Source organism: Crocuta crocuta, unplaced genomic scaffold (assembly GCF_008692635.1).
Source record: "Crocuta crocuta isolate KB4526 unplaced genomic scaffold, BGI_CrCroc_1.0 scaffold433, whole genome shotgun sequence".
NCBI lineage: Eukaryota > Metazoa > Chordata > Mammalia > Carnivora > Hyaenidae > Crocuta > Crocuta crocuta.
In genome coordinates, this window is record NW_027530001.1 from 1766651 (window position 1) to 1785354 (window position 18704).

Here is an 18704-nt window from a genome sequence, read left to right on the forward strand (position 1 = left end):
TTTTTAATTTAAATTAATTTTATTTTTTTTTATTTTTTATTTTTTTTTAATAGTTTATTGCTATCTTCCATTTCTAACTCTAACAACATGTGACTTCTAGTAGTTTCTTCCACACATCATGCTATCAAAACCCTTCAGCAACTTTAGTCTGTCATCTGTCTGGGAATGGTTCCTTTACATTCCCTGCCTCCCTCTAGGTAACCAATCCATCCTTTAAACCGCAGTTCAGGGACTCTCAAACCCCACCCCAGCCCCACTGGGATGGTTCAGTAGGTGGCTCTCCACTCTGCTTCCACCGTATCCTCTGCATATTTTCTAACCATGCACTCAATACACAGTCCTGCAGTTATGAGATCTCAGTCCTGTTGCTATCTTCAGTGCCAAGCACCATGTCTGGCATGCAGGTAACATCCAGTAAATGTTTTATAAGCCAACAAAGGCTTTGTTTAACAACCCCAGTAAACATTCCAATCAAGCTTATTATCAAAATACACCTCTTTTGTGAAGCGATGAGGAGTCAGCTATGAGAAGAATTATTACCATGTTTAAAGTGTCCTGAATAACTAATGTTGAGTTTTGTCTTTTTAAAAATCAAAAATATAACTTTAGTATTGGGTTCACTTTATATACAGGATGTGCTGAAACACTTTTCTTATAACTGTTATTAGAGGATAATGAAAAAATTTGTTCAGCTAGGTCAGAGAACTTTATAGCATGAAGAGTGAACTTTGATGTGTGCAAATTTAAAAGAATAATTTAGGAGGTTGGAGGATCCCAGGCAAGAATGTAGACTGTAAAAAGAGAATCTAACTGTATTACAAATGTATTAAAAATTTTTTAATGTTTTTATTTATTTGAGAGAGAGAGAGGGAGAGAGAGGGAGGAAGGAAGGGAGGGAGGGAGAGAGAGAGATGGAGCATGAGCGGGGGAGGAGCAGAGAGAGGGAGACACATAATCCAAAGCAGGCTCCAAGCTCCAAGCTGTCAGCACAGAGCCTGACGCAGGTCTGGAACTCATGAACCATGAGATCATGACCTGAGCCAAAGTCGGATGCTCAACCAACTGAGCCACCAGGTGCCCCACAAATGTATTTTAAAAATCTGAGTGGGGGATGGGGAAAAGGTTGACGTAAGTAACTCTGGAAATAAATGGAGTTTAAAGGTAAAAGGAGCAGCCTGTAAGCACTGTACTCTGACTGATAAAGTTGTTTCCCATAGGTGTACTGGTTAACCATTCTGATACTGCTCTATGTGTGGACTGGAAGTGAACAGCTAAGCAAATATTGGCAGATGGTGACAGTCAGGTTTCTCACTGTTGGAGTGAGAATTGACAGGTAAGAAAGGGGAAGGAGCTAGAAGGATCCATGTGGTAATGAATCCAAGTTGGAGATATCAGGATAAACTTTTATTCAATGTAGATACAGGCGGCTATCTGTAGAAATATTTACAGACATGTGTACATAACGGGTTATTATACACAACATATGTTTCCTTGCTTTGTCAGCTGAGAGGGACTAAGTGATACACCAGAAGCAATGAGCACACCTAGTGCCCAAATCTAGGTTCTAATATCAAGGCTCTTAGAGGGAATGGCTGATTCCAGGACTAGAACAGGAAATATACAAGGTAAAGCCTGGAGTACCTTGTAGTGTCAGAAAGTAAAGAAGTGCTGGATGGGGGTATGTCAGCCACAGAGGTCAGGAGCCAACAGAAAGAGCTTCCAATGGTTGAAGGTAGAGCAATGTAAGCAGCAAAATGAAGTAGTGGATTATAATCTGAAGCACAAGATAAATATCCATGAATCTATACTGATATAGATAAATGACTGACTAAAGGAATAAATGGAGAAAAGATAAATCCCTGCAGAAAAATTCCAAATAAATTATGTAAATACTCCACCCTAAAGGAACATAGCTCCCTATTCCTTAAGTGCAGGCTGTGTACACTGGCTTCCTTCCAAAGAGTACAGTATGGAAAGGGCAGGGGGAGAATTACATTACAGTAGAGAAACCTGACAAGCATTACCTCAGCCAGATGATCAAAGTTAATGTCAACAGTCCTAAGTCACACTGGTAGTACATACCGTTGATATGAAGTGATAAAAGTGACATGTGACCTCTGTGATCTCTCTTCCCCAAATCCATAACCTTAGTCTAATCATGACAAGAACATCAGATAAATTCCAGTAGAGGGGAATTCTATGATATTCCTAATCAGTATTCCTCTGAACTGCCAACTTCACAAAAAAAGAAGGTAAGTCACACACTGTCACAGCCAACAGGAGTCTGAGCAGATATGGTAACTAAAAAACTAAATGTAACATAGTATCCTGTGATGAGATCTTGATACTAAAAAAGTACTTTAGATAAGTAAAAACTAAGGAAATCTGAATAAACTTATTAAAATATATCAAATACTGTAACACATGTACATACTAATGTATAATGCTTGTAAGAGATTGGATAACTGTGTGCAGGGGGTAGAAGGAGTAACATGGGAACTTTGTACCATCTACTCAACTTTTTTGTGAATTTAAAACCATTCTAAAAAAAGTTTGTTAATAATAAAAAATGAAAAAAGGCAATGCTTAAAAAAAACACTAAGGCCAAAACAACTAAAACATTTTATAGTTAAGGTAATCCTTTGTTCTAAAAATTATTTCTGAGACAGAGTCTGGGTGGGAACAATTAGTTGTCCAAATTACTATAAAGACTATAACAAAACAAAACACTTCTACTGATTAGAAGGAAAACTATAGGAAATTTATTGTGATTAAGCCACAGGTTTAGAACAATAATTTCCTCTAATTGGATTTGTCAGAGTGTTCCTACAGGTACTGAATTAATTCAATTCAATACACATTTATCGAACACCTGCTATATGAAAGGCCCTTGGTTTGGCATTGGATAGTGGATATAAAAACCAAGGAAGACACGGCTCCTGAAACTAAAGAGGTTAGCATCCAGAAGAGCTTAGAAACATAACATGAATACTCAAAACCAAGACAGGGTGTAAATGGGAATGCAAACTGGAGGGAGAGGTCATTCCAAAAAAAGGCACATCACTGGGAAAGGGCAAGGCATTTATTTGCAAGAATTGATAGGTCAGCTCGGCTGGAGCAAAGTTGAGGCAATCGTGAGCCCCAGGGATGCAAAGGGCCGTAGGGCACGAGGACATAGCATGACCAGAGCCACGCTCCTACAACACTGGTAAGACCAGAGCTGGAAAGATGTATGGGAGGGCAGAGAGGACCACAGGGGAGGAAAGGGAGCACGGCACAGCCCGGCGGGGCAAACCGGTCCAAAGCATGGCTTTCCAGTGATAAGAGAATGAAGAAAACACACGACATGTGGCTTTCATTGTGCAGACTGCATTTTGTAAGGCTGGACACAGCTCAGGGACTATGCTAGCAGCAGGGAGTCATAATGGCTAAGACTGTGCCTCCCATGTGCTGTTCTGAAGCAGGTGCACATACTGGAGGGAAGGTGCTGATACAAAAGGGTGTTTTTTTCAGCTTGCTGGATCTGACATAAATCGACTTTCCCTTCCTCCTGTTCTATAAAGGTTTTATTTTTTTTTTCCTGATTATCAAAATAGTACATGCTTCTCATAAAACTGGGGGTCTACATAAAATAAAAGCCATTCACAGTTGTATAACCCAGAGGTAATCACTTTTTAAATTTTAGTCTATTTCCCTTCACCCATTAGGATTGGGAAATAGTGCAGTTGGTTAGTTAGGAAAAGAATCTTAGTTATGTGCACTCTTAATAGGTTCTACCTTATACTATAAATATGAAACCAGCGCTGTACATAAAAAAAGTTGTTGTTTTGAACACTAGGATCTACAGCTGGTTGACAGAATGGCTAGATTCCATTTCTGAGAAGCTCTTTTGTATACATTTCATGGCAGTGAACTATGTTGCTACACACACACACACACACACACACACACACACACATTGTAATCCCAGATATATGTGTGTATATATATGGCTCTAAGAATATATAGTGCTGAATGTAAAGGCTTAGCTTAAGTAAATCTGAACAGAAAATAAAACTGATAAGAATATACATAAGAAGCATTCTAACTCCGAAATACCCTATTCCAAAAGAAACAATAGTTTTATAATGGAAATTTTTAATAGTGTGAAGTATACAACTATTCTGCCACAGCATAACAGGCTGATTATATTTTATATTCAGAAAAATGCATATATTTGCCAAACTGGAATAAATACACATACACACACCCACACGCTTGTATCCTGCCTTGTCTCTGATTGTAGCTCATATACAATTAAATATTTTTAAATGTTCTTCTGTGAATGATCAATCTGTCTAAAATTTACCAATTCTTCAAGAGCCATGTCAACTTTTGCCTCCATTATAAGATTCAATGATAGCCTATTTATTATTTCTGGATGATAATAATAGATCCTCTGAATTGCTTTACCAGTGTCTAGTCTATTCTCTTTACAAATCATCTTGCTGAAATGATTTCTCTCAAACATAGCACTGATCATGTCATTTCCCAGCTCATGAGGCCTACAGCGGTTCCCAACTGCCACATGATAAAGCACACAGTTTTTGGTCTGGTTTCGCCAGTCCAGACCACCCCCCAACCCTGTCCCCACACACCCTAAATTCCTACCAAAGTCAACCTTCTGTGCCTTTACTTCAGTTTCCCCCTGCCTAAGATTCTCCTATTACCCCATGTTCCCTTCTATCTTGATGGCAGTTATTTGTGAACATGTCTTTCTTGGGCTATAAACTCTATGAAGCCAGGACTTGCAATTTCAGTTCGGTGCAACTAAATATAAATCAAAGTCACTGAAGACCACCTCTATTCCGGACTTCATGCAGAGATGAGTGAGACACAATCCTCACCCTCAGGGATCTCACAGCCAGAGCGGGAGACATCATGTAACAAATAGCCTGACTCAGGCACTAAACGATACTGCAGGGATACACTCAAGATGCAGCAGCCCCAGAGCAGAAGATACAGGCTCATCTGTGCAGGGGCTGGGCTTTGAGCAAGTGATTTCCAAAGGGACAGGAGAGTGCCAGACAGCAGAGAGGAAGTCTAGCATGGCCTATTCAATGAATTCTAGAAAGGTGTGTTTTCTGTAGTGAGGGAAGAAATGGATATGCCTTAAGGGACGGCAGGGTGAACACTGCCAATACCCTTGCAAATCATGACAGGGCTTAAAACCCAAATGTGATTGGACATCTCCAACGCTGTCTTTGGTCACTCTTCCAAATGTTTGTATTAGTCTGAAGTTTCCACATATAATTTTGTTTCTCTCCAACCAGAATACAAACTTTAAGAAGGCAGAATTTGCACATGTACTTGCTGAATGTCTCAAAGCCCTCAGTATGGCATGCAACACAGAGTGGAAATTTTATCAATATTTTAAATACACAATCCACCCTCATCCTGGCTGTTGTATGCTCAGTGTTTAAAGGGAATTCAAAACATCTGTTAGAAGAATTCACCAATGCTGATTCAAGAAAAAAACTGAAAGGACCAGCATATTTTGCAAAAATGTTTTAGAATAGTGATTTTGCCTCTAGAACAATTTTATTTGCTGTTAAAAAAGCAATTTAATGCAATTTGTTGCAAATGTCATATTTTAGCATATTTCTGGTTGTCAATAACTGTGTAATCAACAGTAACACAACAAGTATAAGTTTTCAGCTGTGATAATTGGATTTGCCTCTCAGAATTGCTTGTATATAATGACGGTTAATCATTGGATGACATTCCCTACAGACTGGCCAGCCCTGTGCCTCCAGTCTCTGCTGGACAGGACAGTAACCTGTAGCCCGAAATGGCATCTTATCTATGGGGAACGAGTGTGGTGTGATGACCAATACTAGCAGGTGCACTAATGAAATAGAGGTGAATGAAGAATGAAGCTGGAATCACCAGTGTCCCACTCCGTTAGATTTATATCAAATCAGAGCGACAGCACCTGGTGTTCATTTGGAGGAAAAAGCAAGAAATGTATGCGAGTGTGACTGTATGAATCTGTTTGTTTAAATTGGAGAAGCAACAGGGCAAGAGAAATTCTCTCATAAGACCCTGTCCAACGAGAAAAAGAAAAGTGAGCCTTTCCCTCACTTAACCAAAGAAAAGAAAAGATATAAAGGCAATAAATAATAAGGGAGATATAGGTAGACATACATACAGGTATAAATAGCCAAAAGAAGACTGCGAAGAAATAGACAGATGTATGTGGCAAAGTCACAAGCCACAAAGAAAAGGATCACATGAGAGAGGCAGGGAAGAAGAAAATTACAACAGGGATATATTTAAGTCAGATACTCAGAAGGTTCTCTGCAAGGAGTATGTGACCCCTGATTCTTTCGCTGGGATGCTAACCCACACTGCCACACGCATTTGTGTTCCTCATTCCTCCCCGCGTAGACATGATGGCGATGATGGAGCACACGTCTCGTGCTGCTAAATTTTAACTCCTAAATGTCATTGCCCATAGTTCCATTCTTACCATTCTTTTTATTTTTTGTAATTTTTAAAGTTTACTTTTGAGAGAAAGAAAGAAACAGAGCATGAGCAGAGGAAGGACAGAGATAGAGGGAGACACAGAATTAGAAGCAAGCTCCAGGCTCTGAGCTTGTCAGCCCAGAGCCCGACGTGAGGCTTGAACTTGCAAACCACAAGATCATGACCTGAGCTGAAGTTGGCCACTTAACTGACTGAGCCACCCAGGCGCCCCTCGACTCTTTCAGTTCTAAGGGGGACAGGCAAGCACCAACAGCCTGGTTGTCCTGATCATTTTCCCTGGAGATGAAAAGAACCAAGAAAGTGTCACCAAAAGGAGAGTCAGTCCAATGAGAATACCTACATAAACACATTGTATTGTGCAGGTACAATACAATAATCTATGTATTATTCTAAGTGACCATGTCTGTGGAGAGAGGTACTTTTAGAACTATGCTCTAATAAAAACTCCAATCCTAAAAGTCAGTTGATCCTGCCAGAGACCCATAACTGATCCTGTATTTAATTCTTATTTCTTGTCCTTTCATTTTGGGGACCTAGCCCTCCCCAGCCAGTGGAAAAGCAGCCCTCTTACATCAGTCTGGGTATGTCACTGACAGCCACTGTTCCATCATGGGCCTCGCTCTCTCCATCTTCTTCTTCTTCATCACTACTTTCCGACTCCTCGCTAGAGGAGGAGTAATCAGTCACCTTCTTCAGTGGGCGGTTTGTTTCTTCAATCCGGAGTTCTCTTAATTCTTTGGCTAATGCCGTCAGATCCTACAAAAGAAAAGTCTGTTCAGCATGTGGGAACTGTAGATACACCAAAGTCACATCTCTCAGCAAGTCAGTGCTCCAGCTTAAGCAACAAGAAAAGAAAGCTCTATATAGAACGGTTACAAACATAGTTGCTGCATGGAACTCAGAAAACGATGTTTGTAGCAGAGAAACTAGAAAAGAAAGATGAAATAAATTTAGACTTTGCTCAAAACCAATTGCTAGACTGAGACGGCTCAGTTCTGAATATACGCGTGTATATATGTGTGTGTGCGTTCTGTGTGTACACATATATACAAACATTGGGTTCTCATTTTATTTTGGGAAGGTGAAGTTGGTCACCCTCAGAGTTCATGGGAAAACACAGGGGATTAACAATTGTTCCCCAGTATTTTGGGTCTCCTGCCCAAGCCACAGTCATGGCCTCTCCCCTCTTTGATTGCTACTGTACCAGAAATCTAGCATCAGTCACAGAACAGAGCAATTCCCAAGGTTCCAGCTACTACAATGACTCATTTGGTGTGTCATCATTCCCTGGAGCACAGAGGCACCGCATCAAATAATGGCCCACCCGAAAGCCTAGTGCCACTGAAATTTATAGCCACGGAGCTGAATTAATCAAGAGGAACAACAACAAAAAAACAGAAAAGAAAAAAGAGAAAGGAAAAAAAAGTAATTCTCTTCCAGGATGATAGGTGTTTAATTTTCTTTTATTTAAAATTACAGTCACCTGGCAGAAACCCTCATGAAGAATACCAAAGTGCATGTGCAAACACCAAAAGGGAAGAGATCATTTTTCAGTTTTCCATGAGTATGATGCAATCTTTAGCCTTATGGATGTGATGATGTGGTATTTAATCACCAGGCACATTGCAGGCAGTGTGCGGAGTCTTTGACTACCTTTTATTTCACATGCTTTCAGAGCAATGCGAGGGAAGCAGTTCTGCAAAAGCATGGCCGCTCTAATTTGCATGGGTTAGACTGCCCATGGCACGTAGCATGCAAATGAGGAAAAAGCAATTTGACATCAGTCTTACCATTTCTCCCTATATTAGTGACCCATGTGGGAATCAGAGCATTCAGTGAGAGACAGGGGATTAGGGAGAAAGAAACTCATTGAAAGATACTAAATCCCGTAGTTTTCTTATGGCCATATTCTCTCTTTATTTCAATTCAGAAATGTATTTGTCCAATTCACCTGATGTAAGATTAGAGCAATGTAGGTGATCTAAGTGATATCTGATGATCTGTCCTAATTGGTTAGAAGGAAAACTGTGATAAATGTGTATAAATAATAAATATAATTTTATTTTGAGGAGATAATGGATCATCATGTTTCTTTACTGTCATCTGTATATTAGGCATTAGTATGTTGGTTAAGAGTAGGAGAGGAATGTTTCAGGTGTTTCATGTGGTGTAGAAATTTAGGAAGGTTAAGGTGTTAAGTGAAGGGGTCATTTATTTCTCATTTCAGAATAAAATCAAAGGAAAGCACAACTTTTAAATTTGTTCTGAAGTCACTTAAATTGAAGAACTTGGAAAAGGGTAGTTTCTGAAAATTCAAATTGTGCATTTTCCACCCAAACATGCTTGCTGGTCTTTTTACACACATGCACACACGCATGGCCTCAATCTCAGTGGATATATTTACCCCACCTGTGAAAATGAAAACAGAATTGTTTTAAAAAGACTCAAAGGTGTTTAAATGTAATGTACACCATTAAAGAAGAAAACTGCCACATGGGACAGAATTTTATACAAATCTACTTCTTGTTTCTTTGGCAATGGGCCAAAATAGAAAAGGCCCATATTCAAATTTCAGCTTATATTCCTTATTTCCCCTTGACATTGCCAATGTTTATCTTTATCAAATTGAGAAGAAAGTGAAGGGTATGCAATACTAGAGCACAGTGGGAAATACAGTTTAGATATTTGTTAAAGTTATGAACAGAAAAGGGTATTATAATCATCCAAACTAGTAAAATAATAACATAAATTTATTTTCTATTTTGTCCTCTATATTTTAGGAGCATGTGAGGTCTCACCAAAGAATATAAAGCATTTAAAGTGTTACTTATCATTAAAAATGCATTTTATTATAATTTAAAGAGAGAATATGGTTTAAAATAATTTATTTCTAATGTCAATAATTCTGAGTAAAATATAATGATATTAGCTATGACTTATTTAAATTTATAATACGTTTTCCCCTTGGATTCATTTTCTTTGACATTTCACAAGATAAAAGATTTTTTAAAAGTCAAAACTATTTAGAAATATTTAGCTTATTCAAAGCCCATTGAATTAAAGAAACTCTCATTTGTAAAAATGACCTAAATTTTTCTTAACACTGTATCTAGGAAAAGTTTAACATTCTGACCTGCTTTATAACTTCACTTTTAATTATAATTTGTTTTGTTTGTTTCTTCATTATAAAAAGTTATCTTTCTTAAAACACTGGAAGTAATTGCAAATTCCTTTTAAGTTTACTTGGTAACAACAGCTCAGACGGTGAGACGTATATGAGACTTCCAAGGTAACAATAATGAGTAACTCGAAGGTAATACCCCAAAGAAAATTAATCTTCCATTGCCAATAGTCTACATGCTTAGCTGCAGTTTTGTTCCTTATCCATCCACTCTGAAAAAATTTACAATAGCAAAGTTATAGAAAATAGACACAATCTAAAATTGACACCATTGAGTTCAGATCCATTTTCATACATTTTATTTTCTGACAATACCAATTTTCTCCATATAATGAGTTTTTGTGGTAATTTATTGCTTGGCTGTCTCAAGCCTGGAGCTAAAAAAAAAATTAAAAAAGGAAAAATGTTCTATTTAGCATAAAAATATTTGAGAAATACAGAACTAGAAAAGAAATACTGCAAATGGTATGATTTTTTGACTACAGAATAAATGTGAAGATAGGAGGCTCTTACCCAAAGGCTTGTTTGATGTAACACTTTTTAGAATTAACTTGTTATTTTTTTTCATTAAAAAAGCTCTTATTTTTATAAAGCTCTTATAATATGACAATTATGCAGACTTTACCTCAAAAGGCACTCTTTTAGGTCTCTTTTTAGAAACAATGTAGTTTATTTAGATTTTAGTTCAATTTTTTGAATTATTAAGATAAAGGTCAAAAGTTTTTAAGCCAGCCTTTTCTTTACATATGAAAATAATTTATCTCCTTTTTAGGAAATCTTAAGAAGTGGCATTGGGGAAGTTACTTAACTCCAGCATCCTCATCTGAGAAAAAAAGCTTTTAGACCACTAGCTATTGTTCAAGGTCTGTCCCATCTATGGGTGTGTGCTGGAATTTTTCAGAGTCTTACACAATAACAAAAATAAAGTGCTAAAGCCAGTATTTGCTTATGCATCTAATCTTCATATTATATATTTAACTGCTAGAGGGAAAAGAATATTCTCAGTGATTGTATTAAATAATCGCAGACTACACTGCACAATCTTATATTCTATTAGAAAGGACTGCTAAATTAATGGACACTCCCTTCAGACTGATTTTCACGAAAAATCAAACCGTTAAATTAACAAAATAAGCAACATGTTTTCTAAGAGCTTTAAGATTTTTCATTTCAATCCTGAGTTATCTAAATGGGAAATCAGTCACTATGGAAGGAAGCCATATTAAACCCTACGACTGAAGATGGGAGAAAGGTCTAATTCAAGGTTTCTCAACTATTGATGTTTGGGGCTAGATCATTCTCTACTATGAGTGCCCTTCCTGGGCATGGCAGGATGTATAACAGCATCTCTCTGCTCTACCCATAAGACACCAGTAGCACTGCCCCCCTCTTCCAACTTGTGATAACCAAAACCACCCCCAGACCTTGCCAAATGTCTTCTAAGGGGAGGGAGGGGGATGAAGGGATAAGGAAAGGAGAAATAATCCTTGGGGGAGAACTACTCAGTTAGTAGAACTAAGTAATCCTGTATTTTTAGTGGCTTAGATCAGTGATATCCAAGGGGTAGGGTAAACAGAATCACCTGGAGGGCATTTTCCAACCACACATGGCCCCAGAGATTTTGGTGTGCAGCTTACATCACCTCCATTACTTATACTTCTGTTGCTGTCCCTCATCTCTATCCAGGGTATGAGTGTGAAGCAAAATAAATAAAGCAATTTTTAAAAGCCTAAAATATCCTAAGTTAACCAGATGAAATCCATTTTCCTCATGACAGCCACGTTTAAGCTGATTTCTGCACCCGTGAGATTTCCTTTGAGTTGTGCACACACACAACCCTTTCTCCGGGAGCCATAGCACCAGAATATCGTTCTCTGTCTTCAACTATTTGGGAGAAAATTGGTAGAAGTTGTGATAATTGCTGTCCTTCTGACTATGATGAGGGGAAGGGCAGGGCTGTGGCACAAAGAAATGTAAAATATTTCTCATTTTCCTCTCCTATAAATGCCATCCACACAGTGTAGATACGTAGAGTTGATTTTTATAAGCAGTAACCTTTTACCTAAGAAATAACATTCTAAATCACTCTGAATGGTAAGGCAGTCCTAATTCTGAAAGAGAGAGGCTCTTTGGTAAAGATCAGAAGCATAGAATCCTGCTTCTCCCACCTGCCAAAATGGCGCCATGCCACAGGCCCAAACTAGCATGTGGACAGCCTCTTGGCTTTCTCAAAATGTTCTTGCACACATGATCTTGAGTGATCCTAATCAATCGTATGATCGAGTCAGAGCAGGTGCTTTCATCCCCATTTTACACATGAAGAAACTGTGCACTAAGAGGTAATGAGACTGGTCCTGGCCAGTTATTTACTGGGAGGGGTGGGGGGGGGAGAGGCTAGAATTTGAATGCAGCTTGTTGTTTCCAAAGCCAGTGCTTTTTCCATATCGTTTCACGAAAAGTGCTCAGCAGAGCTACAGCCTTAAAGCCATAATAGTAGTCTTCAGATTCCATGCACTTAGGGCTCTTTGCAAGGCCTGTCTCTTAAAAAACAAAAAGAAACAACAGCACAATTCCACTATGCTGTATTCATGCAGGTCTGACAAACAGCAGTAAGGCGGTCATCCTTCTTAGCAAGCTACCTAAGATTGACAAAGCCATATATTTTTCTAATGGAAAAATGTCTCTGCAGATAAGGAAATAAAATCACTTAACTCGCCAGGATTCATTAACTAAAGTTGATGTTGCTGCTTATGCTGTAGTTAATGTCCCACGAAATTAATCTAACAATACCCAGTAACTCCTTGTTCACAAATCACACACTATAAATTTGGAGTGCTTTAGAATGATGTCTCTTTCTCTGTTAGTAAAACTGCCATCCCCTCGCGAGGCTGATGAGCAAAGGTTAAGAGCTGGGGCTTTGCTATTGGAAGATGCTGGAATGAAAAACTGCCAATAACAAAGCACTAATGCTTATCTTTAGCCAGATTGGAACATTGGAAAAGTGACATTTTGGCCTCGAAGAAAGGTCTCTGGAGCTTTATAAGAGTGTCTAAGTGCCTCAGGCTGGCTGCCATTGAAGGGGCTTGCCTTCGGGAAGACCACTCTGGATGAGTGAACTTTAAATCTGATCCAACAGGCCACTTTTCTGAATGTCAACTTCAGGAAATCACCTGTATATTTATATCTTGTGACAGCATGACCAAGAAAAGGTAATACTAACCTCATCTATAGCTTTCTTATAGCTCTGAGAAAGGAGGAACCCAATCCAGAAGAATCCACAGGAGGGGGAAAAGCCAGAAGAAAGAGAGCAGGTTAGACACAAAATGGGAATTGTTAGTACACAACTGATAAATTCAAAATTGCAGAGAGCGCATCAACCCCGAGGGTCAAATTCCCTTCATTATTACTCTCACTATGCTTCCTTACTTTAATATGTAAAAACCAGAATAAACCAAAAAGTCTTTGTATTCATTTCATAGAAAAAGTTCTCAGAAATTTTAAGTAAAATAAGTAGATAGATAATAACTCATCCCAAGTTAATTTCCAACTTTCAAATGTCAGCCTCCATGTGCTTATTTCTTTCACTAAAGCTATCTGGGGTCTGTCATGTCTCAGCAATGAAGCAGGCCTGCGGTCAAACCATGCTTATCATGTTTTGGTCCAGAAAAAATATAGTCCTAAAGGCATGAGAAACAGCAAAAATTACATTAATTCATATGGAAAATAATATGGGGAGAGGGCAGCGTAGACAACAGAAACCCAAAGAAAGTGCCCACATCCTTTCAACTGCTGGCTTGAATATCTTTTTGCCAAAGTTGCTGAGTGGAAATTATGTAATGATTATTCTCTAAAGTAGTGCTAATGATCAGCAGAATGCCTATTGGCAGATAGGCAATCTGAGATCTGTCCAGTTCTTTCCTAATCAGGTATGACTTGCTTCTGAATACTTCTAGCATCCATTCTTCTTATTAATCTCAATAAGTTTTGTTTCATAGTCATGGGTGTATCCCCAACTACTTTATCCTGTGGCTTCTCTGGTAATTAAAAAGAGTTCAAAAGCACTCACAGCTGGTCGACTAGGTCGAGTAATGTCCCTGGATTCTTCTGGCTTCACCTTGGAAGGCTCGTGGGGGAGCACAGGTGACCCTTCCGACTTACTGTTGGCTAGGTAGAAAGATAGGGAGCGAGAAAAATAATGACCATCAAAAGTGTTGACTCAAGTTCTAGGGTTCTGTGGTGAGTCATCCTTTGGGATTACTCAGGGAACACATCATTCACAGGCAAATTCTCAAACACATCCATGAAAAAAATTGTTAATGTTCAGGCAAATGCACTTAGGCTTGTAACCTGGAAGTCACTATTAATAATAAGGAAAACTAGCAAGCACCACCACCACCACAATTTACTGAGTGCTAAATGTGTGTCAGGCTTAATGCTAAATGCCTATAGTCTATGTCAACTGTCTCATCGCATTCTTGCTCCAACCCAATATATGGCACTCTTTTCCCACTTCACAGTTCAATATAGACTTAGAGAGATGGCATACTAGCCCAAGGTCATGCTGAAATTATGGGCAGAGCTGGTATTCTGTCTGGCTTATCCAAGTCCTATTCTTGGTAGTACACTAAACCAGCTTCTGTGTTAACATTCTACGGTTGGTTTCTTCTTTTACCACTTATCAATCAGTGTAGGTTATTTTGAGGGAGTGTTGTGGGAAAAAAAATAGAAGCCTATTTTATGTGATGGAATGGTTTTTAAGTGTGGGGTGGGGGGTGTCTGGGTCCTTTAAGGAAGAAAGAATGAGGTGGGGACAGGAAGGCGAGTATTGAAAAAGGGGAATTGCCTCAGAATAGAGGATGGGGGAGGGTCCCTCAACAGCTACAGAGTGAAGAGTATCTCTCAGTTTTTTTTTTTTTTTTTTTTATAGGTACAGAAAAAACAATCTGGCATCGGAGAGATTCTTTTGCTTTAAAGTGGTCCTTCCTGGGCAGAAACACATCAGGGATACAACAGTGTTAACCCAGAGGAACTATGGGCCAAAGGAAAGAAGATAAGAATTAAACCTAAACCAGCTCAGAGACTTACAATGCTATGTATAACTTTAGTTTCCTTTCATTTGCTTTAAGGATATTAAGATGCTTATGAATAGAAAAAAGATAAATGGATGGCAGTTTTCTCAGTTAATTAAATTTCTATTTGGAGTGAAGCAACAGAAGTACACATAGCTATGGGTGGCACCACTGAGGTCTGAAGGATGCATACGAGGGCAGCCATACCCCAGTCCTGAGACATGAGCATCATGCCAGATTTCAACCTTTCCAAAATGGACATACAGTGATTTTACTTATTTAAAACCTTAAAAAGCTAATATGTGGCAAACTATGATTGTGGCTAATGAAGAGGCTAAGAAAAAGCGCTGGTGGTTTTTCTCAGAGGGCAGTAATTTGTTACTATTTGTCAAATTGTACTTAAAAAAAGTTCTGGTGTTTATTACTTGAAAGCAAAATTATCTTCTGAAGGTTATTCAGAAAGAGTAAACTTTGATTAGCTAGAAGCAGTGTGTTGTCATGTGTAATTAGCTGGACACGCTAATGTTTTTCACAAGCTTCCTCATTAATGAAAACTAAACAGTGATAAATGACTTGAATAAATGGTCAGAGAGGCTCATTTTTTATCCCTCTTTGGTAGGAATAAGTAGAAGAGTGAAATGCACTTTCTAAGTCAAAGAGTTTAGTTTTTCTTTAAAAGGTATATGTATTCTACATTAGTCTTTACTGAATTCCACTTTGAGAGATCCCTAGTATTATAACTATATTCACACACAAAAGGAAGACTGGCATAATGGGAAGAGGATACTTGGGGGGTACATGAAACTCTAAACAGGCAACAAATGGAAATGGGAATTCAGTGACTTCAAAGTAATTATATTTTCAAATAAGACCAATAGTCCACGATCTTCCTGGAAAACAAGGTGATGTGCAATTAGAAAAGATTAGGTCCACACTGTGATGTCACACTTATGTATAACTGGGGATGGTGGCTCACTCACTGAAGGAGACTGAGGCTCCGGGCAGTGACAGGACTCTGCGGCATCACACAGTGGTGGCCATGCCAGGAGCAGGAATCACAGAAGTCAGGAAGTAAAAGGATCCCATGCCCATGGCTCTCTCCTCCAGGCAACGTTGTCAGGGAAAGGTAGGGCAAGGCTTACCTCGAACTCTGGTCCTCTCGCTGGACCCCGCTTGTGATCCAGGCTGAGAGCCTCCTTGGGAGCTGGGCTGGGAGCTGGGGGTGCTGGAGCTGGAGGAACTGCCGCTGCTGGTCCTCTGCAAGGGGCTCTCCAAGACGGGCTCCGTTCTCCGGAGGTCAGGGTTGCTGTGCGGAACGCAGAGCACGGTGACTATACCCTCGAGAACTTGCCATCCACAGACACAAGCCCAGTCCAGTCCCACCCCCAAGTGCAAAGAAGCACAGAGAGCACTTGTGTGACAGTGCACGGAATTGGTCAATGGAAATGACAGTCATGTCATCCTCTGTGGAGCTCCCAGCCAGAATTTGCTGGATGAGATGAACTCTTGACCCAGCTCCTGGGTCACCGCACTGAAGTATTAGCTGTGAAACGGCGCTCTTCAAAGTAGGCTTTCTTTGAAACCCTTATTCCTGTGTTCATTGTAAAAAACAAAAACAAAAAACAAACAAACAAAAAACCCCCACAGAAAACAAAAAAAACTTGAAAAAATATTAAAAGTTTAAAAACAGGAAGCAACACATGCAATCTCTGATGCAAGAGACATCCAACTATATTCTACTATTTGGTATAGCATCTTCTAGACTTTTGTAGATATGGAAGCATGCTGTATGTTCAGTTTTTCAGCCAGCTTCTCCTCCCCCCAGCCCACCCTTAACACCGCATTGGGAGCAGCTTCTTATGCTTATAAAAATAATAATGGCTGCATAATAGTCCAGTATATGGATGAATTAGTTTAACTGTTCTGCTGGATATTAAGGTACTTCCAATATATTGCTGTGACACAGGACACTGAAATAAATATCTACAGGCACACGCATACCCAATCACATCTCTTTCCTGGAACCTGGAACTGGGATTGTTGGGTGGAAGGACATGAACAGGGATGAGTGTGTGGCATATGGTTTTGTATGTGGGTGTGTAATGGTATTACCAGTTTTCGCTGAAGTGTATGAAATGGTCCATCTTATTGAATTCCTACCACACTTTATTATGAGCAGTTTGCTACTTTGTAAAAAAAAAAAAACAAAAAACAACAAACTATCTTGTTTTAATGCTGTTTTAAAACATTGCTATTGAGGTAGAATAATTCTTACATTCATTTGCCATTTGTAATTCTTCTGCAAATTGCTTAATCAAGTTCTCCACTTACATAGTTAGAGGTATGCTTGCATTTTTAAATTCCTTTCAGGAAGTCTATATATACTTGGGCTATTATCAAAGGGAGGTGTGTTTTAAAATAATTATTATGGGCGCTAATTCAAGAATAAGTACTTGTTATAAAATCTTACTGTATTCTTTGCCTTCATATCTTAACTGCCTCCCCACCCCCGCAAATAGTGGTATTTATTTGTTCACTCAGTTGGTCTATACCAAGCACTGGGTCAGGCATTTGAGATATGGTAATGAACAAGACACAATTTTGTCATCTGCCAGCTTAGCTGGATGCACGCAACCAGTTTCCTCCATGTTTTGCCTTCAGTGAGCACGGGGCAGCATGGGAGCATGGACAGAGCCACCTAGGCCACTTTTGGAGATCACAGAAGCTGTTCTACGAGAAGGGTGGGAAACCGCGGCTGAGGTATTTATGATTTTGTTATAAAATTTAGCAGCATCCTCCAAGTTTCCACAAAGCTCTTCCTTTTTAATTTATAACTTATAGGCCTTTTCATCTATATAATGCTGGGCCTAAGTGGATAATTTAGTGAAACCTGCAACTCGAAGCTCAAACCTACTGCCATCCACCTGCTGAGGGCCCCTACATGTTTCCAATGTCTTCAGTTCTCCAAACAGATCGCACACCTTTGCTAACAGAGTCACTGTAGTGTGAGCATAGACTATGAGTTAATGCAGTAAGTCATGTTAAAATGTAATTTTAAGTTTCATTTTGCTCTTCCCATTTCAAGAATATCAAGTGCATGCTGGCTGAACTGTGTTGGGTACCCCATATTACATGTATAAAAATGAAAATAATACGGTCTCTCCCCTTGAGATGCTTTCATTTTAGTGTACCAAAAACCTGGCCACAGAATGGCATCATTATAGCAGCAACTAGACCAAATAATTTCTTTTTGAAAACATAATAAGAATCTTGCTTTTTGGTGATGTATCTGCCAAAAACGTTTGATTAGGTTAGAAAAATTTTTAAATATTGGGTTATTGGAAGACATGGCTGGTGGCCCTGGAAAACATATGTAAAAATAAATATGTCCTCATAACTTTTAATTTTTATCATATAAATGTAGAATTTATGACAATATTTATCTTAAGCTTTTATGGTAAAGTAGTTGCTAAGTCAACCCAACAGTATGATCGACTGAAGCAGAAGTGATTATCAAGCTTAAGGAAAATGTTTAAATTCTCAATATTTTTATAGGACTCCTTTGCATAGTAATTATTTTGTAAAAATTGCTAACACTTAACTGGTTGAAACAGACTTGGATCCATACTGGAAATAGCTCTGATTTGGAGAATATCTAAAATGATAAAGGTATAATACTTATGCAGTATCCTACATTTTGAATTTTCCTTAAAGAAACAATCTTATCTCCTTTTATTCCCAAATAATAAATTATTTCCCATGGTCTTATTTTATTAAGCAGTGGTGGTCAGGAATTATTTATATATAATTAATAAAGTCCGAAGATATTTTTTCTAAAAACTGCATTGGTAGCCAGCTCTATTGCAGATTAAAGGTGACGGACACACTAAGGCTTCTTGGTAGTTACTTTCGTTTTGTAGAATGGT

General features: G+C 38.7%; 1 protein-coding gene across 1 annotated transcript in view; it reads right to left on the bottom strand.

Annotated features, from left to right (window-relative positions):
- The window catches only part of TNIK (TRAF2 and NCK interacting kinase), a 396954-nt gene that overhangs the window by 38975 nt on the left and 339275 nt on the right, over positions 1-18704 (bottom strand). Inside the window, exons 19-21 of the mRNA XM_077763673.1 lie at positions 15921-16084; positions 13776-13873; positions 7100-7284 (exon numbers count right to left, since the gene is read on the bottom strand). Coding sequence (XP_077619799.1) covers positions 7100-7284; positions 13776-13873; positions 15921-16084 — 447 coding nt within the window. The remainder of the gene's footprint in view (positions 1-7099; positions 7285-13775; positions 13874-15920; positions 16085-18704) is intronic.